The following is a 27,168-nucleotide window of genomic DNA, read 5'->3' on the forward strand; positions in this document are numbered from 1 at the left end:
CTGTCAGGCCGGAAACCAATATTATCCAGCAAGGGTAACTCGGGCAAATAACCCTTTTAGTAACTACCTCGGGTAACCCTTTCCACCCAGAGTCACCCAGCAAGGTGTAGGGTAGGCATTCGCGTGTTGACACCGACACCACATCTTGCAGAGGCTAGAGGATTAATAAAACGGAATCAAGTTTATATGAGTCTTAAATAAGCTCTATAAACATGGCGAACCGGCGGTGGACAGAGGCTTGCCTTGTGGGGTATTGGTCTCCGCATAACCGTCCCCCCGCCAAAAGAAAGGAAGGGAGAGAAAGATATCATCTCTTCAAAAGGGGCCCGGGCACAATTACTTGTCTATAGAGGAATAGCCCGAGTCAGGCTGCCATATTCCCCTCAAGGAATTAGAGTTGGGCAATGACTTAGAGTTGGGTTTGCCAAGAAACCCAGGAGTCTGGGGCACCTCGTCTATCCACATATAGCCTTCTCGGCCCCCTTCAGAAGGGAGAACCTGCCCGCCAGCCGCGCATCGGTCATCGTCCAGCTTGGCAGCTGCCATGTCAACTGTGGTCGCGATACGAATAGAATACGAGGGTCCTAGTGAGGCCCCAATGCTCTGAAAGGCTTCGAGAATAGGGATGACATAACCCCCACCAAAGGAATCTGCGGCGACGACGTAGCCATATACCTCGAGGGTAGTCTCATTGACCACCCACGACCCCGAATCGCCATCCTGGATTTCTGTTCGAATATCAGTTCAATTCCCTAGTCATGTGGGTAGGAGGGTCATGTCATACGCTGATCGTCGTCGAGATTGAGGATAAGAGTGTCCACAAATGCGTTTCCGGGACCGAGAAGCAGTCTAGAAGGCAAAGGCGATAGAGACCCGCGTTTCAACCCTCCTGATCCACTTAGTAGAGTGACCGACTGTCTCTTTCCAGTGCTGCAAGGTGGCGTGACCGGCATTAAGAGATCCCCGGACCTGATATCCTCACCCTGAATCTCACCGTTGGACAGTCTTCTTGGCCGGATCCGGTTTGGTTTGTGTTTCGTCATATCGATCAATGCCCAGTCGTAGTAGCCCCCGGCATCATCTCTTATCATGTTAGACGTGGCTATTTGAGCCAGAGAGTCCTTGGCAATGCACCCGATCCTGCGCAACATGGAAGGTGCCCAAGACGCAAAGGGGCGATGACTGTCGTCTGAAGCCAGGTGGAAATTGTCCATGGCGTGCAAGAACTCAGTCTTCTCGGGATCTGATTCGACGACCTCATCTGGCTCGCCCTCGCTTTCAGAGTCTGAAACTTGAAGGCCCCAGTCGTCTGACGTAAGGTCATCATCCGAGTCGTCCAACAGAACGTGGCCGACGGTTAGGCCGTATAGCCTTCCTATTCCATCCATCGAAACAGCACTGATGATGCCACCAAACGTACACGCGCGAACCTCCGATGAGTCACCCTGGATAAGGATCGGTGCGCCGCAGTACGTGTCGTCTGTATACCCCTCGTGGCCCCCAACAATGGGGATCAAGATGTCAACATCCTCGTCTCTGTGCTTGGTCTCCAAGGACCGACCGCGGACAAACACGTCGAATGAAGGCACGGCATCATCTTCGGGTCGGCACAAAGCCGCAACGGAACTCTTGTCGAAAAACTTTCTGACCCTTTTGCACTGTTCTTCGGGGCAGAAGGCCACGATGCACGGCTTTGCATCATACTCGTTCCGTCCTAAGATCATTAATCGCAGGGCAATCGGTCCGTACTTTTTCCGAGGAAGTTTACGGTGAATATAAGCTAGCAGTGGTTTCTCAATCTGAGTGTGGATGTGGGCAAAGCGAGAAACGGTATGGTCGTCAACAGACTTGTCGAATTCGGCGAGGTCGGCTCGATCGGCGAGATTGGTCAGCCCAAACAGCCTAGACAGCCCAAACGGCTCTGGACGAGGCTTGTTCTCAACGGCGGGAGATTTGGGTAGAAACGGCTCGGGGCGAGGCTTGCTCTCAACGGCGGGAGATTTGGGTGGAAACGGCTCGGGTGACTTGCTATTGAGCGATGTAGATTGGGTAACGTATCCCGAATCTGGCTCTTGGGCTCTCTCGACGTCAACATACGACGGCCCCGGCGACTGACACCTAATTGCAGGAGCAGCATCCATCATGATACCCATGAGAGTGGCATCAACTGGACAATGGCAGAAAGATGAAAGGGAAGAGACCTCGCAAAGAGAGGAGAAAATTTTCAACCTCCCTACAAGCCACAGTCCACGCATCGCAACCTCATAGGTTGTTCGAAACATGAGGGAGGGTTGGCTGTGGCTGCCAAGCTGCCGCAGCAACAATGCACTGCCATTCATCACAAATGCACTGCCACACCACCAGGCTCTCGTTCTGCACTTTCCCAGGTGCGATAAATGCGTTATCAAGCCGGGACGCAACGCAGGTGTGGGTGAGATCAAGACATTGACTTCCCTTTGGCCTCGTTATGACTGACTCTTTGGTATCCCCCTATCCACTCTAGCGTGTGACCGATGTCGAGCTGTAGAAGCTCACTGAGTCCCTCTGGAGCTGGGATATATGCGAGGCCTGCAAGAAAGCCGAGAATTGTATAACCACCGGATGTTCATGGAGGCGCGCACCCCGGCTGAAGTGGTTCTTTGACTTTTATAAAGATGCCACATCGTTTTATATCCCGGAGCTACTTCTAGGAAGCGCCCTAGCACTTCGTAACCACTAAGACGTTTTCGATATTATCCGATTGTTCCGAGCATATCCAAACACGGAGCGTTCATAATTGACTGAGCAGTGCTTCTCTAAGCGCGATAAACCACCCCCGCCCACCGACCAGCATCGAGCCTTTAACCTCGCAGTGAGGATTATGTCGATGGTTAAGTGCTTAGCCGACAACTAGCCATCCGGTCTGCTAGAGCTTAGAACATAGCTAATTCAGTGGCATTCATATAATTCTCTGGCGGAATTTATATCCAAGGCCTTCCCCCAAGCGGACAAGGGAAATCTCCAAGTGTAAGACGATTCGGGCAAGATAAAAGACCTTAAATCGATTGTGACGGCTAGGAGACTTAAGAAGGTTGTATGTTTGAGGTTTTAAGGAACTAATGACCTACGGAATCACTTGAAGATAGATATTAAAGAGGGAGTTGTGGAGGTCTTCTACTGCACGAGCGTCCTGAAGGAGCATTTGACTGTGCACCTGGATGTTCAAGGCTCTAGTCCCGCGTAAGATACCTCCCCTTCGACAATAGACCAAATACTCGTATTGACCGCTTTAATACTAGATGGAATATTCTAAGGTAGGTCGCACTTGAAGTTTTAGATTCCTTGTAGAACGTTCTCTTTCCCCTTGACTCTGGCTCTGAATAGATTCTGCGTGGACTGGTATCGAAGCAAACCTTTGACCTAGACTGCCTAGACTACGACGCTGCCGCTTATAGGGGAGAGGCTAAGGGTGACCTTTCTTATAGCTACTTCGGGAATCGCCTGGTTTACTTGTTTGAGGAGCTGGAAGATCCCAGTCCACGTGGTATCCTCGAGATATGGTTCTAGCGTAAGAGCGGTGCCCGGTATGTGATGAAGGCTACCCTAATTGGTATTATTATTACAATTGTTTTGGGAATTCTTGGTCTTATTGTTGGGACTTTTTAGGCCTGGGTGGCATATGAAGCTTGGAAACATCCTATAAATAACGAGGGGTGAACTGGTAGCCCTGGCTTTGTTCACACTCTATTATATAGCTATGAAAGAGATCTTTTAACGAGTGCATATAGTAGCTCCTAAAAGAATCTGAATAGATCTAAATTTGGCAACGCCTTTATTGGGCTGGTCTGGGCGATATTTCCTGTGCGTGGGAATTAAGCCATGGCTACATTCGCCCGTTGTCCAGACTCAGCCACATACTGACTTTGCAGCCCAGGGCTGCGAATAATATAGCGGCAGGACCAATAGAAACGTCAAACGCACACTTTCTGCCTTCCTTGTGTAACTATACAACCGGAAGTATTGGCTAAGCTAAGGTTTGATCGCCAGTCAGCTCAGACACTGCAGTCGATGGCGGCTTAGCTCATGCAGAGTGGGAGGGAGATCCAGGACCAACCGCCATCATCCACCTGGTCAGACTGTTGCGCAAGCCACTGCCAGGAAACCCCCCCCCCCCCCCCCCCCCCCTGCTCCGAGCCTGATTTCTTCATCTCAAATTTTGTCCTCTGCCGTTGCCTTCCTTGTCACTTCTTCTTTATTTTATCCCTCGCCAACAATGGCTAGTTTAAGTGGCTTCGAGCTAGCCAGTCTCGAGTCCCTAGACCTCGGTCACGAGCCATGTCAGGTTTGTTTAGTACTGCCTCGTCATGCCTAGCTGACCAGGACTTTGAAGGCCTGCATGACACGAGAAGACGCCAGCCTGGTGCGGCCAGCAACCAAGACCTCTGGAACACGAACAAGTCCAAAACAGGATCAGCGAGCTTTCACGCACTCTATGCAGTATATCCCCCTCAGGGATGTCACTTCAACATGCCCCTCTGATGTACTGGCATCCTTTGATGGTGCAAGTCCTTCAAATGAAGCCAGCCAAAGTCGAAGATGGGACCTTGCGGGCCACTTTGCTCTCTTCCATCTTCCGGCGGTGGCAGTTACGGTTACGCTTCTCTGCCTATACGCTTCGGAATTCCACTGGCCTTATGGTCATCCTACTGCCGAGGAGCTCGCGGCCCTTCAATTTGCTGCAAAGGGGCACGAGGCTTTAATTCTCATCTCCTTGACGGATGTTTTACTATCCAAGATCTCCTACGGCCTTTTGAACAGCAATGTCGGTGTCCCGCTCGGTTTCATCTCTTCGCCCTTCTATCTGGGTTCTCCAATAAGATATCTTTTCAGCTCAGAACTGTGGTCCGCTATACGACACTCTGTCACGAGGCGAGTTTTTCCGAAAACGACGGGGCTTGTCATCCTCATCACCGCTTTGCTTTGTATTGCGGCGAATCCGTTGTCCGCCATCGCAATGATCCCACGTGAGATATGGCGAAGCTTCCCAAAAGCCGATCCTGGTCACTCATTGGAGATTGTGTGTTATGTCGATGAGAGACTTTACGAGTTGGATCTTGATTCTCAACATGTTCCCGAGCCTCACCATTCCACAAAGACCTCGACCTGCACAAATGCCAGATGCCCAGGTAGCAGGCGACAACTGCACTATCTATCCAACATCATGGACCCTTCTCAGTCCGATAGTCCGGGAAACCTCGCAAGGTATAAGCTACAGAACGTCACATACACGTATTACGACATATCGTCCACCTCTCGGCCTCTCTCACTCTCAATCATTGACCGTTCGGAAACCAAGTCCAATCTGATCGGTTATGACCCGCCCAATGGCGATTTTGCCGTTGCGACATGCCCCATGGCTTTCCTAGCGAACTATTTCGACTCAGGGGGTGGGATCAAGGATGTGAACTCAGATTGGCCTCAGTGGCTCGTAGAGACGAAACAAATGGATGTGAACGGCACGATACGCAAATGGAAACAGCCTCTTGTTCTTGTCAACTGCCATGCAGAACACCTCGAGGGAAATATTGTGTCGATGGATTTCGACTCCGAACTTTTGAACGAGACGGTCACCCTCGATACTGAACACAATGGCGATCTGAGGGAGCTAGTCAACGAGATTAGAAGGCCATCAGGTACTAGCGGATATCGCGTTTCAGCCTTCGGGACCAACACAAGTGCACCTATTAGCGGGAGCATCATCTTTGCCACACGTGGCACTGCCGTCGGAACCGAGGGCGAGGCTGCGGATGGCATTGATGTCAGTCTCTGCCTCATTTCCGCGCACTGGGTAGAGGCAGATGTCTGGATAGAGTCAATCACATCTGGTATCGTCCAGAGTCACTTGGAAACGTCCATTGAGGGGCTCCTTGATCATATTGGAGACTCTTCTACGAGTACACCCCTAATCAAAATGAGGAAGGGGTGGCTGGCCGGTATCGATACTCGCATAGACATGGCATCAGACTCGGCGTATCGACTCATGTTGAGTTACTGCCTCGAAGAGGGGTCCTCCTTTCCCTTCCTTCACGACTGTCTCTCCCTTGCCCTCGCTACTCACATCACTGACGCTTTGTCACAGCCCTCAAGTTTTGATGGTATGCCGATTGTTAATCTTGTCGAGATGCCATCAACTGGCGAGATCACAGTTATTGATCACTCATCTTGGGGGAAAGCATTCACTTATACCTTTAAGAACAGCCGCACTATTCCTCTAGCTTTTTCTGCCCTTTTGCTTCATGTTTCGATCGTTCTTGTACACCTCGCATTTGCTCTTCATTCTCAGTATCCATATTACAAGACGAGCTGGGGAACCTTTGGGGAGATGTTTATTCTTGCTCTGCGCTCGAGTCCAGAAGGGACAACAAGTGGCTCTAAGGCAGAAGTCGCGGTCTCTCAAATGTGGAGGGAAACAGCTACGGTACGCTCGATGGCTGGTGATGGACGGGTGCAGATTTTCCTGGGGGAGAGTAAAAAGGATGCCACACAACCTGAGGGGTCTGAGGGAGATGGCACAGGAGATAATTCTTCGAGACTCTAGATGGGTAAAGGATAGATACTTATAGTGAACCTCAACTAAGGAACGGGGACAGTGCTGAATAGGTACAAGGTTATGAGTGAACCGCACTCTAACTGTTGGGAATTTTGAGTGAACCTCGATTGAGGCGGAGTGAGTGCCACTAGTTCCCTTATGCGACTTTTTTGTCAATACAGACATCCTCCTTCCCATCGGTGGACAATTCTCTGGCCCCTTACAAAGGTATGGTACTTTTGGGCTGCAAATAGGGTAGGCATTGTCGGATTTCTTGTGAATGCGAATACGACATTACCCCTGAAGGCCATTGTTTGCACTAATAAAGGGGTCCTTTTGATTCGCCGACGAGAAACCCCGAGGATCTCGTACTGGGTTCAATTGGCAATCCCGATTGGTTTTCGGCTCTTAGGCAGTCTCGCTTCTGCAGGCAGGGTTGCAGGCAGGGGGCAACGTCTCTTCCGCCTCCGGGGCTTCTCCGCGATTGTCTTGAGTTTGTCGTCATTCTGGCTGGTTTGCCCATGAATTCGATTGAGAATCGATTCTGTGCTACTTTTCTAAAAACCATTCACTCAACGCAACCGCAGTAAAAAAAATTGTGATCACTCATTTGCTCGTTGATAATCTCAAATATCAACAGTGTGAGATAGCTGAACCTCATGAAGCAGCATGGAGCCTCACCTTGACACCATTCGCAACATAGTTGATTAATTTTAAGTTGTGTCTTACAACCGCGTCCTTCTCCAAGCTCTCCATCTTATCGAACCGCTGCAACAACCGTACTGTGACGTAACTTGCTCCGATGAGCGCAAATTACTAGCCGATGCAGATTCTCGGGCCTCCGTTAAACTGTTTGTGGTCCTTATGGCATTGAGGGCGATAGGGGGGGCGTTACCCACAGGCACGTATTCCCACCCAACTCTTCTCCCCTCCCACCGCTCCGGCTTGAATTCGTTCGCGTCGGGACCCCGGATGTCCTTCCTGCGATGAATGATATGCACGGAAAAAGCGGTCGAAGAGCCCTTGGGAATAAGGATGGGTGAGTTTCCATCCTTGCCTCCACCGCGGGGAAGTGTCGTATCCTTATTCGCGTAGCGAGCGTTGATGGGTTCGACAGGGTAGAGGCGCAGCGATTCGTCGTTGACGTACGTATGCGCCCCTAGATCCTCGAACCGCTTGATGATGTCCACAGGAAACTGCTGCCCCTCATCGGTAGCTAGTGCACGCAATAAACTGTCAATGCCGAGCGGCCATTAGTTCTTTTCAAGCGGAGGCTCTTCGCATTTCAGCTCTCGTGCCTTGGCCGCATGACGTCGGGAGATGATGAAGTTAGAGATGATGGCGTATAGGATGTACGACGTGACTACCTAGATCAGGGCTCCAAGGGCAAGGGAGATTTGCATCCTTGTGTTGTCAAGTTCTAAAGGTGTCCTTTGTGAACTCACAGGTGGTGCATCGCCTGTATCAAGACGCCGCACCGAGAGAGCAAGGGGGGTTCAAAAGCAGTAATAGCGTCAAGGCACAGCCAACACTAAAGGCAGCGACCAACAGTAGCACGCCCAAGGCACAAAAGACCCGAGTCACAGCCAACAAGCAAACCCCCCGAGTGGCACCTGTAACCCTCCGAACGGCACCTCTAGTTAGTCCAATGCATATTAAAGTCGGGTCCCCTCCCAACCCTCAAGTTTCACAACGTGCAATCCTTCGCACCATCTTTCGCCCTCTATCTACATTCCGACCTCAGATTCAGTCCCGCAGAAATTATCGAGCTTGCAAGATGACGTACCCCCAGAATGTCGGCATCAAGGCCATCGAGATTTACGTCCCGCCACAGGTAAAGCCACTCCTTTGTTCTCCCCCGCAAGGTATGAGCTTGGGGCTGACGAGAACAGTGCCTGGATCAAACACTCTTTGAGAAACACCAAGGTGTATCGGCGGGCAAGTACACCATTGGACTGGGCCTTCAGTACATGAACTTTTGTACGGACCGAGAGGGTAAGTTCCATACCGTATGCCTAATCAGTAATTCTCTACTGACCTTGGTGTAGATGTCTGCTCTCTGGCCCTGACCGCCGTCTCCTCCCTTCTCCGCAAGTTCGACATCGACCCCAAGTCCATTGGACGTCTTGAAGTGGGCACCGAGTCACCCATTGACAAAGCCAAGTCTGTTAAATCGGTCCTCACGACACTCTTTGAGCCACACGGCAACACAAGCCTCGAGGGTATCGACACCATTCACGCCTGCTACGGTGGTACAAGCGCCCTCTTCAACGCCGTCAATTGGGTCGAGTCTCGCTCGTGGGATGGTCGAGATGCCATCGTGGTGGCGTCAGACATTGCACTCTACAAAGAAGATGCGTCTCGTCCAACTGGTGGCGCTGGCTGTGTCGCCATGCTGATCGGTCCGAATGCGCTGCTCTCCCTTGAACCGAGCTTGCGGGGCGTATACATGACCAACACGTTTGACTTCTATAAGCCTGATATGAAGGTTGAGTTCCCAATCGTCAACGGCCACGAATCCATCGCTTGTTATCTTGGTGCTCTGGATGAATGCCACAAGGACCTGCTCCGTCGCACTGGGGCTGTCAGTAAACAGCTTAATGGCGATGCACCAAAGACTGGAAAGAAGGTTCTTGACCTTTTCGATTATATGGCCTTCCATACTCCCAACTGCAAGCTGGTTAGCAAGTCGTACGGTCGACTCATGTACAATGACTGTTTGAACTCGACTAATCCGGCTGACTGGGAGGGAGTCCCTGAGGACCTTCGGAACCTGAGCTACAAGAGTTCCCTCAAGGATAAGACGCTAGAGAGAGCACTTGTTGCTGCCACAAAGATTGCGTTCAAGAAGCGAGTTGAGCCATGCATTGCCGCGCCCTCTTTGTGCGGAAACATGTACACCGCCAGCCTGTACTGTTCTCTCATCAGCTTGATTAGCAATATTGATCTGGCATCCGCAGAAGGAAAGATTCTCGGACTGTTTAGTGTAAGTGGACGAGCTCCCCTTGTTTTCCGGAGTGAGACTGACTCCATTGGACGGACAGTATGGAAGTGGCGCTGCTAGCACCCTCTTTGGCATGAGAGTCACTGGTGATCTCTCAAACATGGTTCAGAAGATTGATCTCATGAACCGTCTGAAGCAAAGAGCTATCCAGACCCCCGAGGATTACGAGAAGGTGAGCCCTAAATGATGTAGTTGTTCTACTGAGACTGACTTAAACCCACTAGGCCTGCGCTCTCCGACTCAAAGCATACGGAAACAAAAGCTACAAGCCTCTTGGGGATGTTGGCTCTCTGGCGCCTGGAACATACTATCTTGAGAGCATTGATGAGGTATACCGTAGAACCTATGCTATCAAGGGCCAGTGAACAATGGGGCAGGTGGCTTACCAGCGGCAGAGCCAGCGTCTGAAGCACCCCTCATGGCAGGATAAGTAAGCCAAGGCCAGGTTTAATCTATAGATAAATAGAGAAAAGTGCCTTTGCCAGCCCTCAGTTTTACTTCAACATTCGAATTTTTCACTATACTGGTGGATGGGGCTCTAGTGTGTGGCGTCTCAATGTTTGGTCTTGGCTCCTCCCACTGCCAAAGCTTGCTCGCGGGTCGATATGAACGGTAGTAGACACTAATCAAACGTGATTTCTTTCCCAAAACTGTTTCATATATCCTTTCAGCCCCGAGATGGCTTTCGGTCCAGCCCAGCGTTGGCTTGTGGGTGACAACCTACCCATTCTTGTCCAGAAGTCATCTACCAATGTTGTTGTAGATAGACGCGATCTAGACCAAGCTACTGGCGTTACTATTAAATATTCAATTCACCATTGCCACCTAGCTGCATAAATCAATAAGTTGTAATAAAATCTATCTCGATTGCTGTGTCCTTGTAATATGTACTCCGTCGATAATGAGCTGATTCATAATATCGCAACGCTAAACCAGTCTAATAGGCCAATTCGAAATTTCCAAAGTCTATAATACATCTTCGTTTATTAAACAAACGCGTCTTAGAATTTATGTCTTCCCCTACTGCCGGTTACCCTCAGGCAACATGGCATACGCCTCCTCAACCTGCCCGTCCTTGCGGTCTCTTGTCTTGACACCCAGGAATGGGAAACAAGTGCATGGGTGCAGGATCGTGACGGCAGCAATGGCGATGAGAATCATGCCGCCGTCGAGGACAAGGAATAGGGCCTCGTTTCGCATGACATCGTGGGAAATCTCGGGGATCGTCTCGGCGATACTAGATTCTCAAGTTAGCTTTGAAGATGCGGAGAGGGTATATAGTGCTTACCGGTAGCCACATCGGATGATGATTGCAGTGTAAGCAACGCCGAGAGCGTAGATGAAGAATCGAGTTCGGGTTGCTTCCTTCTCAGTCGCTTCGATGCGCGACAGAGGAACCTTGCCTCGACCAGTGGTATCAAAGGCTGTACCAGGTAGGTTTGTGGTAGAGTGAATAGCCTGAACACCGCTCCTGAGGGCTTTCTTGCGTCGGCTCGAGTACATCAACATGAGTCCTGCGCAGCACAGCATGTTGGCGACCTGGAAAGCCACACCGCCAATGACGAGCGCTTCTCCAAGTTTCTGCGTCGTTTCAGATCCATTGCCGGTACTATTCAGTGCAACAAGGCCGCCTCCGATGATTTGAATGAAGATGGAGAGAAAGTCGGTTCCGACAAAGACCCAGGGGTAGAGCTTTGGTCGGAGCAGTGACCATTGAGCTCCGTACCAGATGACCAGGTGCTTGAAAGTGACTGAGATAGCAGCAGCGACAAGTGTGGGGGCGAGAAGGAGTGTGATGTACTGGACGATGAAGGAGTTGAGTCGCCATGGGTTTCTCGAGAGAGCGTATCGTCCTGCGTAACCAAGAATTTCGAGGAGAGTGCCGAGTGCCAGCCAGATCATGTACGACCATGTCTTTGCGCGGATTCCAAGAAAGATCTGGACGATGAAGAGGAGTGAGAAAACTGCCCAGAAGAAGATGGCGGCTGCTGATGATAGGTCAGCGCCGTAGATTGTGAATTCGACTTTGCATCGGTCGGAGAGTTCGTCGCAGTTGTCGTACGTCGGGGGATAAAGCGTATCGTTTGCCATGGTTGTAAGAGATTAGATAACAGGTGCTGTTGTTTAGTGCGACTCTTGTCGAGTTGTGTTGATGAGGAGTCTCTTGATGGGATTTATTCACAGCAAGTGGTTATTATAGGGAGAACCAAATGGCTATGCTCTGGGCACCGAAAGCAACTATTCACAGCACATATTACCAGCCCTCGCAGGACGCGTCAGAAGAATGCTGCGCCCCATGTCCCTTAAATTGAGAGGGCATAATCTCTGCACTCGTTTGTCCTTCTCGGGTGACACTCGCCTGTCGGGGTGTTTCACCGACCCGACAACCACCAACCAGCCCTCGGCTCGTCATGTAGATAAGCTTGAATCAGCCTCCACTTCATGCTTGGCATCCCCAAGGCTCGGGTCAACCGGAGATTTCACGAGCTCGAATATTTTACCCAATCCGTCGAGAGGCGGGGCGGGCCTTGATACGCATTACGAATTGTGCCTTACAGGGCGCGTAGGGTCGCTCAGCTGGGCATGGGCCGTGTGTGTGCCCCCCGGATCGACGCGTGGCGGAATATCTTCCGACGTTCCAAGTGGTTCTCGTCAAAGGGGATTTTCAAGGGAGATGGGCAGTGCACCACTTGGCAGGCCTCCGACAAGGGTGTGGTCGTCAGCATAGCCACTCAGAGCCAAGACTGTGACTTCATTCATGCAGTGAGAAATCCCTTATTTACTCATAAATGTTTCTGGTTGGAGAATGTACGGTTCGTCTGCATTCCTCATCTACACAGCCGCGCCAAAACATTGTGACGATCTCGTCTCTGTACAGATACGGGATAATACGAAATGTTTCAAGCGAAATGTGTCTTTGGCCTTGGCTGAGGCTCCCCATCCAAGATTGTGTCAACTTTTTCGTTGTAAAAACAGACCAAACCTGCAATTGCTGCGCTTTCATGAGTGGGAAGTCTGTAGTACCAAGCAAGATTCTTCATCTCTTGACCATCGACCACCACGTGATAGTACTCGGCTTCGCCCTTATATGGACACTTGGTTTTGAGGTCGCTCTTTCGAAGGACTGTTTGGTCAACTGCGCCGAGAGGGAGGTAGTACCGAGTAGGTAGTCCCGTCTCAAAGAGGTGCATGGATGATGACGCCTTGGCAACGGTTTTGCCATTGACTTGAACTTCGATAGGGCGCTGCGATGGGAGGATATCAACTCGTTTAAATGGATCTTTCGGATGAACGTAAATGGGGGCGTCTTCCTCCAGCCATTGGTCTGTACAGATATCAGTCTGCTTGCAGCATTCAATCCGTTGCCCAAGGATCGTACCAATACTTCCAAATTCGATCCTTAGCAGACCGGTCAAGGCGCCAAGCTTCTTGTCATTGTCGAACCGAAGAACGTTCTCAACCTTGACCTCCCCAAGGCCGTCGTGGGCGCTAACAATCAGCTCGGCCAATGAAGCAAGGCCTTTTCCCTCCACGCGGATCTCTTCTTTATCGGTGAGCTTGGAATTGATAAGATCTTTCTGCGGAACGTAAATCGCGGGATAAAAGTCATGTTCCCAGACATAAACGCCCTTGGTGGTATCGGTGATAACGGTGTGGTTGTGGATGGCACGCACTCTTCGGGCCGCCTCGAGGGTTCTTTTCGGGCCGTGCTCGACCAAACGTCGGCCAAGCTCGATTATTCCTTGCTTGCGCTGCATTTTGAGACTGTGTACTTATTTGTATGAAGGCGAGCCGTCTCCGAGTTGGCAGTTCTTGAAGGGTGAGCGATGGTGATGCTCGTTGATATGCTTTTGTACCCCGCTTCAAGTGACGTGGGTGATTGACCGAGCCAGCCTTACGTTTGTAATCATTGCTTTATAATCATTCCCGGCATCTTAGGTCTCACTCCGAGTTCCTCACGTTGAGCACAGCCGTCGCTTTGGAATCATAGTAGAGTCGTGAGTACCGCCCGGTACGGCCACGTCCAAGTTCCGGCTAGTGGAGCAGATATTTCGGCCTCATTCATCGTTTTGTTAGTTTTCTTCCAGACTTTACCCTTGAGGGGCCGGCTTTATGATTGTAAGTAGCTTCTCAACTTTGTAGAGATTCCTCAGCGTCGTAGCCTCGCTGCCAGCACATCGTCTTCAAGATTGATCATGCCTTCTAAAAACACCAAAAGACCATTCTTGTTGACAGGTCCTCGAAAATCCTTTCGCTCCTGTCCACAAATTCATTCCAGTCCTGGATGCCCAGCCACTGAGATTCATTTCAGTTCATCCCAGCTCCGCCGTAGCAAACCCTTGTTGTGTTTCCCCCAATGTCGCCGATTTTCCCTGCTCTCCTCTTTCGTGCTGTTTCGGCAATGATAGCCTGACAAGCTACCTCTGTCTCATGAGGCGGAGTCGACTGAAGACTCGTTCTTCATTCCGGAATCTTTTGTCGCAGTGAACAACGCAATGCCATTTTCCGCAAGCCTTTTTGTCAGAGATGCCACGCCGTAAGCCCCAAGCTTCGTCATATCTCCAATCGTGCGGTAGTACTCGAGCTGCAGGGTGAAGTGTTCGTGGGAGACTTCCAGATGTCTGACTCTTTCTTGGTCTTTGCGAAGCAGGCTCTTGAGTCTCTCCCACTCCTGACACTTGGCAGTATAGGCCTCTTCCATGCCCCGAAGATCGGCCTCAGCATGAGCAATGCCCTCATCGCATTCACGCAGTCTCGTTTCATACTGTTCTGCCACCTGAGAAGCGAGGAGGGCGTCCAAGGCCAACTCGGCCTGGTGTCGTTCGAAGAACGTCTTTGCTCTCTGTATGTCCCTTTTGGCTTCAATCGTATTCCCAAACGCCCAGCGAAGTTCCTCAAGCCTTTGTGTGGTTACCCCGTCCTGGGCCAACTCGTTCAGCGATGTGTCTCGTGCTCTCATCGAAAATCGTGCGGCATTCAGCTGGTCTTTGATCCCATTTAGAGTCATTCGCGTTGCGGCTCTCTGGTCCTCGATCGTACTGACGATGTTTGACAGGAACGGTGCAAGTGGCTTCTCACTATGGACACGTTGAACATGTCAATGTCAGCCACTTACTCGGTCACTGGGAACTGGACCTGGCCTACCAAATCAATCAGGCCTTCAGTCTGTGGCATTGTTTGAGCAGGGCCATCAAGAGCTGGCCCCCCATGGTGTTCGGGCTCATCTCTTCGAGCACTCTTTCTGGTCTGAGAATTGTCGAATGCTTCACCAGGGCGTTTCCGATTCCCAGCAGTTACCGGCGAAGTGGAACCAGCAGCATCAACTTCATTCTGCGTTTCACCTTGTTGATTGTCGTTCCCTCCAGTGAACCCATTGTTTGCGTTCTTGTGGTCTTCAGATCTGCCTTCCTCTCCGTTAACCTCACTGTCATTTGGGGCCTCCGTAGTTCGTTTCGCATTTCTCTTCACACCAAAATGTTCCATAGCTTTGCGCACGTCACCGGGGATCAGGTGCGGATCACTCTGGTCCCGCTCACGAGCCCTATTTCGGAGGAACTCTCTGAGGGTTTCCGCGTTGCTGTCGCTGTTGGCTTCGGTCGACCTTCTGTCCAGCTCATCAAGAGTTCGGGCGATCTCTTCGAGCATACAATAACCCCATGGTTTATTGGGCAAAAAGTCGGCTGCCCACTCCCATGGCCATTCGTCTGTGGAGTCGAAAATTCGCCGAGAGGCTCGAACATATCGTCTGCGATACCCAGTTCCTTGAGGGTAGTGACCGAGAGCTGTCAAAATCTCGCGCTCATACGGCGTAGGTGCTTGACCGACCCGAGATGCAACGGATGCGGCAGCGGCAGAGGTCGTGGGAATGTCCATGGCGACGGTCAGAAGGGCAAGCTGACGTGGAAGAAACAAAGATCCTCGGCCTCTAGAAGCTCTTGGGGAGCTGAAAAGATGGTTGATTAAGATTAATGGAGCTCAAGATGAAAATCTGCGTTGGTGTTCGTGATTAGGTCGTTTAAGCTTGGGGTGTTGAGCTAATAACAGTGAATGACCCGCCATAGCAACAAGCAGTCGCATACAGGAGAACCAATTTGCAGAGAGCGGGGTTTTATTGAGGAGGTTAGGAGTTCTGGGTGCCGTAGCTAAAAATATTCCCGTAAAACAATCCAGCAGCTCATAGGTTGATATGCCTTTGCGGAATCCTGCTCCAGACAAACCATGTCTCATGGCGATATATCATGCACGATACATGAATACTATACATCACTAACGTCACTCAATTCTGTCCTCAAAGTAATTTGCACACCTTCAAGTAGGTACACACTGAGTTGCATTGCCATCCCGGTTGCGACACGACAATCCAAGATGGTGTGTTGACACGATGGGCTGTGTAACATGGGAGATAACGCGAATTCTAACAGGTAACAAGCTGAACCAAATTGAATTTCCATTTAGTCTTCTCTCTCGGAATTCCTGTTGTTTCCCTTTATCCCTGGCACCCGGTAAAGCGAAGCTATGAACCGCGAAGGTTGGAGTGCGGGGGGTCTTAGTCGTGATTGGCTGATCAACCATCTCCTCGCCTGGACAACAACACACAGAAGGAATGGATAAGGTTATTGTCCCAGTTTTCAAGACTCAAAGAGAGACTATCGGTGGGCAAGAGAATACTTGAATGGAATTTTAATAACGCCAATGGGGCTTGAGGTTCCGTTCAGCCCTGTTTCTCTGAAGTCCACGACGCTTGGACAACAGGACTCATAATCAAGAATAAAAAGAGAGCATCGACTAGATGGTCTGGATAGCAAAAAACATACAACAGCGGGGATTCGCTGGTCGTCACCGACCCAACTACTAATCCGCCCCTTGCAGGCTTGACTATGGGAGAGCGGACGGGATCCCGTATTTTCCGGCAGGTATGGTCGTATGTGATAGACGGCGACGATGGCGAGGCTCATGGACCGCTCAGGGGGGGCAACACTGCAACATGGGATAGATTTTGAAGTTGGAGCGTGCTTGAGGAGGTCTAACGACGCGTCGTCTCTCCCCAGATCCAGAGTTACGGAGCTTGCCATGTGGATTGGCTACGATCCACATCATCCCAACATCGTGGGTTCCTCACCCCGAATCTACATGCCCTGAAAATTACCTGACCATTTTTGATTCTCCCAGCAGTTCTATAACTACTTTTTTTGTGCTGAATTGGGCGTCCAGTCGGCAATCATATCTCCTGCAGCGAGTACCTGATTGCCGTCGTTGTGGCCGAAGCACCTACCCGGAACCTCCAGATCACGAATGTGGAGTAGAGGTGAAAACCTCCGCGGCATCTCCTCACAAATACCGAGACAGCTCTCCGCATGTTCCCCCGCATGCGTGATCACCACTTGCAGCAATGACCCCGATATTCCCCCAGTGGCTTCAACGACCACGGTCTGGAGGTGTTCCAAGATCCCTCATGTGCCACCAATTGCGGAGCCGCACAAGCACGTTTTCTCGTCGCAGGCCAAGCACACGCGTCAGAGGCAAGGCTGGGTCCATGTTTGGGCACTAGCTTCCAATCGCCCGCACTAGGGGCAAAGGGAGAAGCGCCAAGGTGTTGATAACAGCTAGCATTACCGCCGATAGGCAATATTTTCCGCCTCCTCCCGTGCGCCGAGTTTGAGTAGCGCACGTTGGCTTGTGCAAAACTTGGCAGTTAGGTGCGGTGTTTTCTCGACATTGCTCGGCATGTTGGGATGGAGCTCGGAGTCTTGGCAAAATGTCCAGGCTTTCAAGTTTTCGAATACGACATCACCACACTAACCATCGAATACCATGGCTACCTCAACTGTCGACGCCCCGAACTTTGCGGCGTACACGCCCGCCGAAACGGCTGAACTTATCTGTCGTGCTGGAGTCAAGAAGGGAAACACACGCCCCGATAAGGTGTTTCTATCTGCCATTTTTGGCGGATGCATTCTGAGCTTTGGTTGCGCTGTCTCATTGACTGCCGTGACTGCACCATGGTACCAGGAGAATGCACCTGGTCTGGTGAAGCTCGCTGGTGCCATTGTGTTCCCAATTGGCCTAGTGACAATCTTCCTGACGGGAGCTGAGCTATTCACTTCGACGAATATGGTGAGTGGCTTGTTCCAGATATCGAAACAGCTGCTAACTATCCTACTAGTTTACTATGGTAGCGGTTCTCAATGGGAGATTGTCCATCTGGAAGATGCTACTGCACTGGTTTCTGTGTTTCTTCGGAAACCTGCTGGGTTCCCTCTTCGTCATGGCCCTCATTGTTGGGTGTATGTTTCCCCAATTGAGGCTATGACTATCAGTTGGCACTGACAACCGGACCTACAGATGGAGGCATCTTCGACGCTGATCCTTATAAGAAAGAGATCCAGACATATACTACCAAGAAGCAGCTTGCTCCTGCCGCGTACCAGATTTTCATACGTGGCATTGGATGCAACTGGCTTGTCTGCATTGCCTGCTTCTTCGGCACCCAGGCCAAGAGCGTCGGCTCCAAGGTGGTTGGCATGTGGCCACCGATTTTTGCCTTTGTCGCCCTTGGGTTCGATCACGTTATCGCCAATATGTTTATCATCCCTATGGGCATCTGGCTTGGCACGCCTGACTTGACTGTCGGGCTCTACATCTGGAAGGGTGAGTCAATTCGTGTACTTGATTGTGGCCAAGACTAATGTTTCGCAGGGATGATTCCAGCCCTCTTCGGTAACATTCTCGGCGGAAGCCTTTGTTGCGGTGTGTACTTCTGGTGGATCTTCTTGGCCTCGGAGGGTCCTGTGGATAATGACGGATCTGGGATGGGTGTTTTGGATGGCCGAGGGAAAGCGACTGCTTCGGATGAGGAGAGCAGGATAGAATAGAGGGGACATCAGGGACGGGTATAGAAAAAAGCATTATAGAATAGAGTATAGAGTAGACGTCTAATGTGGTAATATCATTTTCCTCCACTTCATTCCAGCAGTTGGGGCTCAGGTTCAATCTTGCAGGTCAGCTGGAGAGGACTCAATGGGGGAAACTTCGCCCAGGAAGATCAGGCAAATGTCACCCAATGCCTTGAGAAAACAAGGAAGGCAGACCCTCAGAGTCAGTGAGTCACCACATGCTCCATTTGATAACCCCCAATGTGATCAGGAAAAGACAATCGGTTCAACGGCAATTTTTTCATTCTCCAATTTTCCGCCCCGCTCAGGTGGGGAAGGTTAAAGCTTATCCGGTAAGCTTAAGCGCGGCCTGCGGGGAGTCCGATTCAGAGGGGATGTCGAGATGCGTCGATTCAAGCTCTTCATTTTGTTTTTGGGGTTCTTAAAAGCCTCAGAGATATTTCGAAGCCTGTAGCAGCCTACACATGTAGGTGTTAAAGAGCAATCGCTCAACGTACGAGTCCTTTTTGGCGATTCCGACACTCTTCAGAAGTCAGAACGGAGGTCTGGACCATTTCGGCGTCTATTCCTTGTCTGTTTAATTTTTCAATCCCCGATGATCACCAGGCAAGAGGAAAAGCCTCAAGAAAGATAAGAATAAGCTGGTTCCCGCCAAAGCAGAAGCTACCGAGCACGCAACCCACCCCGAAGTCCGAATGCCGAGAGAGAACTCCAAACTTGGCATGCGGGGGGGTTTCCCTACCCCCTTTTTTTCTCTTTCGGCTTTCCATCCGGGGTTGGCTCCGCAAAGGGGTCGAGAAACAGGGCGGGGATGGGGACCCCAAAAGCAGTCAAGAACTCCGGGGAGGTTCTTATCATGGTCTTGAGCGTTGCTGGCGTTTCCGAACAATGGGGAGCGTCTCGGTAGAGGTTACCGATATGCCGTCTCCAACTTTTCCCTAGTGGAGGAGAGCGGGGACGGACAGAACTCCGTTGTGCCGATGATAACAGCAACGTTCATAATCACCAGTCATATCATCACCATTGATCAGCCCGTGTACGACTTAACGAGAGTCTGCATCTCTTTAAAAACATGATTCTATTCTTGGGTGGCAGAGGTGGAGCACCTTGTGCACTTGTCACTTGATAGTCAAGTCCGATTTCTCCTCCTGTCTTGATCTTTGCTGCTCCTGCAACTGATCCCTTAAAGCAAACGACTGCTCCCGCGCATAATCCTGCGCGTTTCTAATCTCCTTGCGACCTTTCTTGAAAGACTCGTATGATTCTATTAGATTTGTTTGTGTCAAACGGTGCTGATGGTACTCCACCGCCCCATCCTCTCCGGTTGGCAATGCATGATGGGCGAAAAGGTTGACATTCTCCCCGTTTGAAGTGAAGGTTGTGATGGCAGAGTGACCTAGCGGGTCGGGCTCGCCGAGGCACTCCAGCGCCTGATTCCTTCCGTACACCATAGCTGCGCCGTCGTAACCGCTTTGAAGTGTTGCCTCAACCATATCCCCAGATCGGGATTCCCATTCTCCAGCAAAATGTGCCAAGGTTGTAGATGTCAAGTCATCCTTGAACAAAACAGCGCCCTGTATTTTGGAAGGGTCAGCAGGAAGGAACTCTTCTCTCGTGAGGCCCTGGATGAAGTCAGGCTGAGGCGCAGATAATCTATTGTTGAAGCCAAGGCCTTTTGGCAGGGCAGAAAACGCCCGATTTATGTCGATGTTGTATTTTCCGTCGTAATCTTGAAAGAGGGGTAGCATTCATTGCATAACGGCCGCTTTATTGCCGGCTGCGTCGATCTTCTCGCAGTATAGCTCGTACTCCGACTGGGTTGGTGATGCAGTCTCGCGGCTTCCATTGAGGCACTCGAGAGTCTCTTTGGCGTTTTGACATGGCATCGACCTCGGGGGATCAAGTATCCCATTGGCCATAGCCTGCCTCTGGAAGCCACTAGTAGCCGTGGATTTTATCATGTCCGATTTTGTTGACTTTGTAGTGCTACTTGATGCCGTTTTGGGCTTTCCTGGCCCAGTAGCCCTAGTCATGTTGTTGAGTAAGCGCAAGTTATGCTTCGTGAGGCGCAACGGCTTTGGCGCTCGTGGAACCTGTGTTGGCCTCTGGGATGGAACCTCGATGGCAACATCATTGATTTCAGGTGTCTCGAGACAAGTTCGTTTCAACAGCAAATCATCACTGGCTTCGGGCGGTGAGCGCTTCTTATGTAGTAGTTGCAGGTGGTCGGCCATAACGGAGAGAGCAAGGTCAAAAGGGTGAAGTTGGCTACAGGCAACTCGCTGACTGCGTCGTATCAAGAGCTAAGTGGCGGTTAGCAGATATTCAGATGTAGGAAACTAATTACGGTTTGAAAAAGGTGAGTTCAGTATTGAGTAGCTTGCGTTAATATAGGTCATGAGTTTTCGCGTCTTTGTTAAGAACTGGGTTCTTTGTTCTACACGGTTAGAGGCATTACAGTGACCACCTGCTGCCGCCGTCGCCACCATTACTTACCATCCTAGCTCAATGCCACAGACCTCTATGGTTGTTTCTTATCGCGCAATAGAAACCACTATTACTGAGGAGCATCTACATCAAGTGATAATAGACAGGAACGAGACGAGTAAGGCCAAAAAAAGGAAAAGAGAAAGAAAAAAAACTCATTGACTTGTGTTATTCAACTACCTTGATAAAGACTAAGTACCATTCGCAGGCTGGCGGTAAGTCTTGCCATCCACCGTTGTCGTCAGTGTTCCATTAGCATTGAAGATATTAGTCATGACATCAATCGACAACTGAAATCCATCAGGGCTAGTCTTCTTTGTGTTCACAACTTTGCCCACTTTCTGGACGAGATCAGATCGCCAGTCGACCAAGGTCAATGTCGCTGACCCTGCTGTAGCCTTGACGCTCTCTGTGCCGTTAAGAACAAACTTGCCATCGTCCGAAAACTTGAAGTATTCCACGCTGACAGTGCTGAGAGATCCAGCAGAATTGTCACGGAGCCGGATCTTGGCGTATCCGCTGTGCTTTCCGGGCAGTGTGTAGTTTCCAGCTGGAACCCGTGGGCGAGCCACGTCTTTGCTGCCGGGAACATACCGAATACCCCAAGGTACGGTATCCGATGCTGCCTTGACCTTGACAGGCGCGTATGGCTTGCGGCTTGTGAGAGTTGCCACAACCACACGCTGAGCTCTGCCCCAAGGTTCCTTGGAGGGATAGCATGGGAGAGGGTTCTGACCTCCGCACGCCGGGGAGAGTGTAATCTCATCCCACCACACAACCTGGGTGCCATCAGGAGACCACCGAGGATCAGCTCTGGCGTTCCACTCGGGGTCGTTGTAGTCACCACTGCCAGCCACACCAGATCCTTGGCCGTTGAGTCTCTGTCCGTAGTAGTCTCCTCGATCGCCATACTTGTCAAGTAAATATGGTCGAAAGAATCGTCTTCGGCCGTTATTGCGGGTGGCAGATGTCACTGACGTGCTGACCAAGTCTGTGATTGGGGGGATGTGGCGCATACCAGAGAGCCACATCTGACGATCAGTGCCGCGGGTATCAATTGCGACAAGCCATTGACTGTCCGGCGAAAAGTCCAGAGGGTCGATGTATTCAGGGTGACTGGTTAGTCGCCGGACTGCTCCGGTGGTCAGATCGACAGCATAGGCGTCAATGTTTGACGATTCACTAGGATAGCCGACGTAGGTCACCTCTTTTCCATCACCGGTGAAGCCTCTAAGCTCTCCCACTGTGATAGCCCCGGGGTTTATGACCAACTCGTCTCCCTTGACCTCGATTGGCTGTGTATCGCTTGGGTCGGCGAGTAGGGTAACATTGAGGAGGTCATATCTAGGACCAAGGGGGAGGCCAGTTTTGGGAGACGGGTTGAAGATGAGCCTGGAGAAGTAGGCATTCTGACCAAGCTTGCCGTCGACCTGGGTGAAAGAATTGAAACCCAAGTGCACGTTATCCGGGTGAAGACGGAGCTCTCTGATGTCACCACCAGGACCTGAACCGTCGGCATTGGTGTTCCAGCGAATGGAATACCACTTTGCGACTTGAGGTGTGCAACGGGGGTCAACTAGATCGTATTTTCCACAGTCGAGAATGGAGGAGCCGCCCAGTGCGCGTTTCCCATCACGAAATGCCTGAGGATATTCGAGCTCCTCTGTCTTCTCTCGGTAGACGCCACAGCTCAGACATTTCCAAGGATCTCCGTTGGGGAATTTGCTTCCATCGGTCTTGACAGTGATGAGTTGGGTTCCGGTATAGATGCTGGCCTTGTCAGGTGCCGCAGGCGCGCCGACAAAAGTGACTTGAACGAGGACGTGTTTCCCGTCGGGTAAGAAGCTACCGGACCCGAGATGCAGTGTCTTCCCGGTGCAGCCTGTTCCCTTCGGATTGATGGTCGAGTTGCAGTCTCCCGGGCCAGCGTCATCCGCAATGGCCGGCGGAAGAGGCAGAGTCTGAAGCTTAATGGGTTCAGGGCTTGGAGGAGCAGGGACTGTCTTCTCGGTAGCCTTCTGAGGGAGAGAATAAGCTCCTTGCGTGAGCAGGAGGAGAAGAGTTGGCAGGTAAGACCGCATTCTGGCTGTGTAGAGAGAGCGCTGCCTTGATAGAGAGGAGGCATCAGAAGGATGGAAGGAATCGGCCTTTTATGTTAAACGCGACGGGAGAAGTCTGAACGTGTGGAAAAATAACTGCACTTTCACGACAGTCAAGAACACGAGGACTACAGCTTGCCATCTGGGGTTGAGTGCACTGCTGCCCCCGCATGTGCCATACTGTTTGCGGTGCAAACAGACGAGTTCTGTATACGCGTATGCCATTTTCTCCGCACTCGGAGCCATTTTGAACCTTTTCGATCCATCATCACGGGCTAGATCACGATGTATGGAAAACCTCACAAGGTTGTTTTCTTGTCTTTCGCTCGTGACCCATGTAGTTCCCCGCGTTTCTAGATTCCCGCCCTGTTTTCCGCCTCCCCTCCATCACTTACCCCGGATCCCCGGATCGACAGGTCCAGTGTCCGTATTCTAGCTAAACGGTTTGGAACCTGGTCAAGTTCAGCTGCGGGGAAGTATTAAGCTAATGCATGCCGGACATGGTGATCCCCGATGAGTTTCCCGACGGTGACAGCCACAGCACACTCCACATCGTCTGATCAGGTGCACCTACATAGATGTATTTACGTGTCCCTCAAAGGGCTCTGATGCTTTCTCCCTGATCATCCTCAAGTGGTATAGTCTTGATTTAGAGCATATCCAGCATGACTTCTACTCGTGGCATTTCCATTGAACAACAGCCCGGCAGAAACGACTGGGAGAATGAGGCTGTTTTCCGTCGTAATTGCCTCCCACCTCGATCCTACTTTATCCCCGCTACCGCACTCGTTCTAAATGGCAAATGGGACTTTCACTATGCGCCAACGCCATGGGACACCCCAGACAACCCGCAAGGCGAGCCCCCAGGCGTGCAAGAGACTTCGTGGAACGCAATTGAAGTCCCCGGGCATTGGCAGCTCCAGGGCTTTGGGCACCCACACTATACAAATGTGCAGCTGCCTATTCCCGTGTGCCCTCCGTACGTACCGACCGAGAACCCGACCGGCACTTACCGAAGACGGTTCCATGTCCCGGCGGATTGGGATAAGAGTTCGCTGCTTTGCCTGCGCTTTGACGGGGTAGATTCGGCCTATCATCTGCGCGTCAATGGTGTTTTGGTCGGGTATGCCCAAGGCTCTCGCAACGCCTCCGAGTTTGACATCACCGAGTATATCGATTGGGAACGTGAGAATGAGCTTTCTGTCACGGTTTATCAGTGGTCTGATGCCACCTACATTGAGGATCAGGACCAATGGTGGCTTTCAGGTATGGAGATCCCTTATTGAAATGTCCTTTAATGATGGTTCGCGACTCATGGCTAATGTAATGGACACTCAGGCATCTTCCGAGACGTGCACTTGATCGCATTCCCCTCCGATCCCTACATCCGAGACTGGTTCATCCGCACCGAGTTTGACAATGCATTCGAGAACGGCACGCTGAAGGCTGAGATTGAACTTTCCAAGCCCGCTAGTGGTTCTGTGAGACTCTCTGTCAAAGGACTCAGCCGCAACAAGGGAACCATCATTGCCGAGACTGAGTCAATCCTTGATCCTGAATCCATGAAGCTAAGCATTGACCTCAATGTTTCGAGCCCTGAGAAATGGACTGCCGAAACCCCAAACCTTTATCGGGTCGAGATTACACTAGCAAGTGGCGAGACCTTTTACACCGTCCATCAGAATATCGGCTTCCGCACGATTGGGCTTGTCAATGGACTCATCTGCGCCAATGGCAAACCGATACGATTCAGAGGAGTCAACAGGCACGATCATCATCCTCATCGCGGCCGTGCGGTGCCTTTGGAGTTTATCCGCCGAGATCTCATTCTCATGAAACAACACAACATCAACGCTATCCGTTGCAGCCACTACCCTCCCGACCCTAGATTCTTTCAGTTGGCTGATGAGATTGGCTTTTGGGTTATCGATGAGGCAGATCTTGAGTGCCACGGCTTCCTGCGGAGTGTCTCCCGTGCACTCAATCTGTCAAAAAGCATGACGTATGGCGAGAAGAGGGATCTTGTGTTTGGACGATCTGCAGAGTACATCTCCAACAACCCGTCGTGGGAGGCTGCCTACCTCGACCGTGCTGAGTCCATGTTTCATCGGGACAAGAACCACACCTCTGTCGTTATCTGGTCACTGGGCAATGAGTCATTTTACGGACAGAACCACGACAGCATGTACGCTCTTCTCAGAGAAAGAGACCCAAGCAGGCTCCTTCACTACGAGGGCGACATAGATGCGAAGCATGCCGACATGTATTCTCGCATGTACTTGACCATGGATGAGCTCGAATCTCATGCCGAGACTCTGGGTGTTGGCGAGGATGGCACCTTTGAGAAGCCCATTATCCTTTGCGAATACGGCCACGCGATGGGTAACGGACCGGGTGGACTCGAAGACTATGAAGAACGCTTCCGAAAGTACCCCAGACTCCAGGGTGGCTTTATCTGGGAGTGGGCAAACCATGGTCTGTGGAAGCAGGAAGGGGACAAAGGCTTCTACGCTTTTGGAGGTGACTTTGGCGAGTTTCCCCATGATGGAACATTTACCATGGGTGGTCTATGCAACAGTGCTCATAATTCGACGCCGGGGCTTGTTGAGTATAAGTCGGTCATTCAGCCAGTGCGCACAGAGTTCGTCAATGGCGAGCTTCTTGTTCACAACATGTACGATTTTGTTGGTCTGGATCACCTTACGGCAGCCTTCAAGATTGAGGAGCTCGGTGCTGGGTAAGTATTCTTCTACGCGCTGGAGTTACTACTCGTGATACTGATACGAACGATGCAGGTCCTCGATTATTGTAGCTGGGAAGCTCGATGTACCTTTCGTCGCCGCTGGCTCGACGACCAAGATTCCACTACCCGAGGGAATCACCAACGTCGAGAGCGGGTACGAGGTACTGCTTACAGTTCGGTTCTGCTTGTCGGTTGATACTTCTTGGGCCCAATCTGGCCATGAAGTTGCCTGGGCTCAGTTCATCCTGTCCGAAGCAACACCTACTCCGTCGCCCTTGCAAGATGCTGTCCTCTCAAACACGAGCTCCGGTCTCTCGACCACTTCAGTTGGAGCCACGGTCAAGATCAACGGGCCAAGCTGGCAGTTTGAGTTTGACAAGATCAGAGGATACCTCAAGGCTTGGAAATGCTCAGGATTGTCTGTCCTAGAGCAGGACCCCCTTACAAAGGTGGCCGTCATCCCGTCCATCTGGCGCCCACCTACCAACAACGACGTTCCCTCTGCTGTGCCGGAGTGGGAGAGATACGGGGTCGAAGTCATGACCAGTCAGAAGAGGTCTTTCGTCTTCAAAAGCGACGAATCCGGGGTGGTTATTGAAGCCGAAACCTATCTTTCTCCCGCCATCCTGGACTGGGGTCTGATCTGCCGAGCTGTGTACAAGATCTCGCCTTCAGGATCTCTCGAAATTCGCGTCAACCTTGTTCCTCGCGGATACAGCCCGTCGGATGTTCCCCGCATTGGACTGGACCTCCGCATGAACCGCGCTCTGGACGGCGTACGGTGGCTTGGTCTCGGGCCTGGCGAGTCATACCCCGACAAGCGTAGCTCTCAGAAGCGGGGCATTTGGAGCGCAGAATCCGTATCAGATCTTCAGGTTCCCTACGATTTGCCTCAAGAGAACGGCAATCGTATGGAAACCCGCTGGCTAACCCTGTCGAACGCGTATGGCCTTGGCATTCGGGCGACCAGCATCCCGGGCGAAGATCATCATCATTTCAACTGGACTGCAACGCGGCATTCGGCAAAGACTATTCAAGCAGCGAAGCATCCTTGTGACTTGGTAGAAGAGGATGCAACCATTTTGCGTCTTGATGCTGAGGTTGCTGGTGTGGGTACAGGGGCGTGCGGGCCTGGAGTTGCAGAACGTCACCTTGTTGATCTGCGGGAGATGGAGTTTGGGTTCAAGCTGGAGGCACTGCTTAATGGTTCCCTCTGAGTAAATTATACCGTAGTTGGAATTGAGTAGTATATGCGTTGTGCTGTAGATACTTTCACTCTCTCCGATTGTTCGCCACTTGTGAAGCTGAAGTTGTCTCTTTTTGTTTCATTGTTTCTCACTCAGGGCTTCCTTACCTTGCTTGTCCTGCTATTT

General features: G+C 51.2%; 10 protein-coding genes across 10 annotated transcripts; 4 read left to right on the top strand and 6 right to left on the bottom strand.

Annotated features, from left to right (window-relative positions):
• Positions 1–336: 336 nt before the first annotated feature.
• On the bottom strand, positions 337–2,141 carry NECHADRAFT_82867 (uncharacterized protein; the record flags this gene model as incomplete). The annotated part of the gene is made up of 2 exons (XM_003049424.1): positions 337–728; positions 785–2,141. 2 exons carry the CDS (start codon positions 2,139–2,141, stop codon positions 337–339), a joined length of 1,749 nt encoding a protein of 582 aa, XP_003049470.1.
• Positions 2,142–4,252: 2,111 nt separating this feature from the next.
• NECHADRAFT_82868 (uncharacterized protein) lies at positions 4,253–6,577 on the top strand (the record flags this gene model as incomplete). Its single annotated transcript, XM_003049177.1, has 2 exons — positions 4,253–4,321; positions 4,352–6,577. 2 exons carry the CDS (start codon positions 4,253–4,255, stop codon positions 6,575–6,577), a joined length of 2,295 nt encoding a protein of 764 aa, XP_003049223.1.
• An 807-nt stretch (positions 6,578–7,384) lies between these two features.
• Positions 7,385–7,677, bottom strand: NECHADRAFT_45546 (uncharacterized protein; the record flags this gene model as incomplete). Its single annotated transcript, XM_003049425.1, has 2 exons — positions 7,385–7,417; positions 7,468–7,677. Coding segments are annotated over 2 exons (243 nt in total), but the record flags the coding sequence as incomplete, so codon positions are not given.
• Positions 7,678–8,345: 668 nt separating this feature from the next.
• NECHADRAFT_95060 (uncharacterized protein) lies at positions 8,346–9,937 on the top strand (the record flags this gene model as incomplete). Its single annotated transcript, XM_003049178.1, has 5 exons — positions 8,346–8,402; positions 8,461–8,563; positions 8,617–9,554; positions 9,613–9,744; positions 9,797–9,937. 5 exons carry the CDS (start codon positions 8,346–8,348, stop codon positions 9,935–9,937), a joined length of 1,371 nt encoding a protein of 456 aa, XP_003049224.1.
• A 655-nt stretch (positions 9,938–10,592) lies between these two features.
• NECHADRAFT_95061 (uncharacterized protein) lies at positions 10,593–11,663 on the bottom strand (the record flags this gene model as incomplete). The annotated part of the gene is made up of 2 exons (XM_003049426.1): positions 10,593–10,809; positions 10,861–11,663. 2 exons carry the CDS (start codon positions 11,661–11,663, stop codon positions 10,593–10,595), a joined length of 1,020 nt encoding a protein of 339 aa, XP_003049472.1.
• Positions 11,664–12,472: 809 nt separating this feature from the next.
• On the bottom strand, positions 12,473–13,330 carry NECHADRAFT_95062 (uncharacterized protein; the record flags this gene model as incomplete). The annotated part of the gene is made up of 2 exons (XM_003049427.1): positions 12,473–12,897; positions 12,952–13,330. The coding sequence occupies 2 exons, from the start codon at positions 13,328–13,330 to the stop codon at positions 12,473–12,475; spliced, it is 804 nt and encodes a 267-aa protein (XP_003049473.1).
• A 671-nt stretch (positions 13,331–14,001) lies between these two features.
• NECHADRAFT_82873 (uncharacterized protein) lies at positions 14,002–15,446 on the bottom strand (the record flags this gene model as incomplete). Its single annotated transcript, XM_003049428.1, has 2 exons — positions 14,002–14,650; positions 14,689–15,446. 2 exons carry the CDS (start codon positions 15,444–15,446, stop codon positions 14,002–14,004), a joined length of 1,407 nt encoding a protein of 468 aa, XP_003049474.1.
• A 1,938-nt stretch (positions 15,447–17,384) lies between these two features.
• Positions 17,385–18,445, top strand: NECHADRAFT_45017 (uncharacterized protein; the record flags this gene model as incomplete). The annotated part of the gene is made up of 4 exons (XM_003049179.1): positions 17,385–17,687; positions 17,737–17,857; positions 17,916–18,221; positions 18,270–18,445. 4 exons carry the CDS (start codon positions 17,385–17,387, stop codon positions 18,443–18,445), a joined length of 906 nt encoding a protein of 301 aa, XP_003049225.1.
• Positions 18,446–21,144: 2,699 nt separating this feature from the next.
• Positions 21,145–23,034, bottom strand: NECHADRAFT_45248 (uncharacterized protein; the record flags this gene model as incomplete). Its single annotated transcript, XM_003049429.1, has 1 exon — positions 21,145–23,034. The coding sequence occupies one exon, from the start codon at positions 23,032–23,034 to the stop codon at positions 21,145–21,147; it is 1,890 nt and encodes a 629-aa protein (XP_003049475.1).
• A 683-nt stretch (positions 23,035–23,717) lies between these two features.
• Positions 23,718–27,012, top strand: NECHADRAFT_82876 (uncharacterized protein; the record flags this gene model as incomplete). The annotated part of the gene is made up of 3 exons (XM_003049180.1): positions 23,718–24,318; positions 24,391–25,789; positions 25,848–27,012. 3 exons carry the CDS (start codon positions 23,718–23,720, stop codon positions 27,010–27,012), a joined length of 3,165 nt encoding a protein of 1,054 aa, XP_003049226.1.
• Positions 27,013–27,168: the final 156 nt, after the last annotated feature.

This window comes from Fusarium vanettenii (genome assembly GCF_000151355.1).
Source record: "Fusarium vanettenii 77-13-4 chromosome 7 genomic scaffold NECHAsca_9_chr7_10_0, whole genome shotgun sequence".
NCBI classification, from domain to species: domain Eukaryota; kingdom Fungi; phylum Ascomycota; class Sordariomycetes; order Hypocreales; family Nectriaceae; genus Fusarium; species Fusarium vanettenii.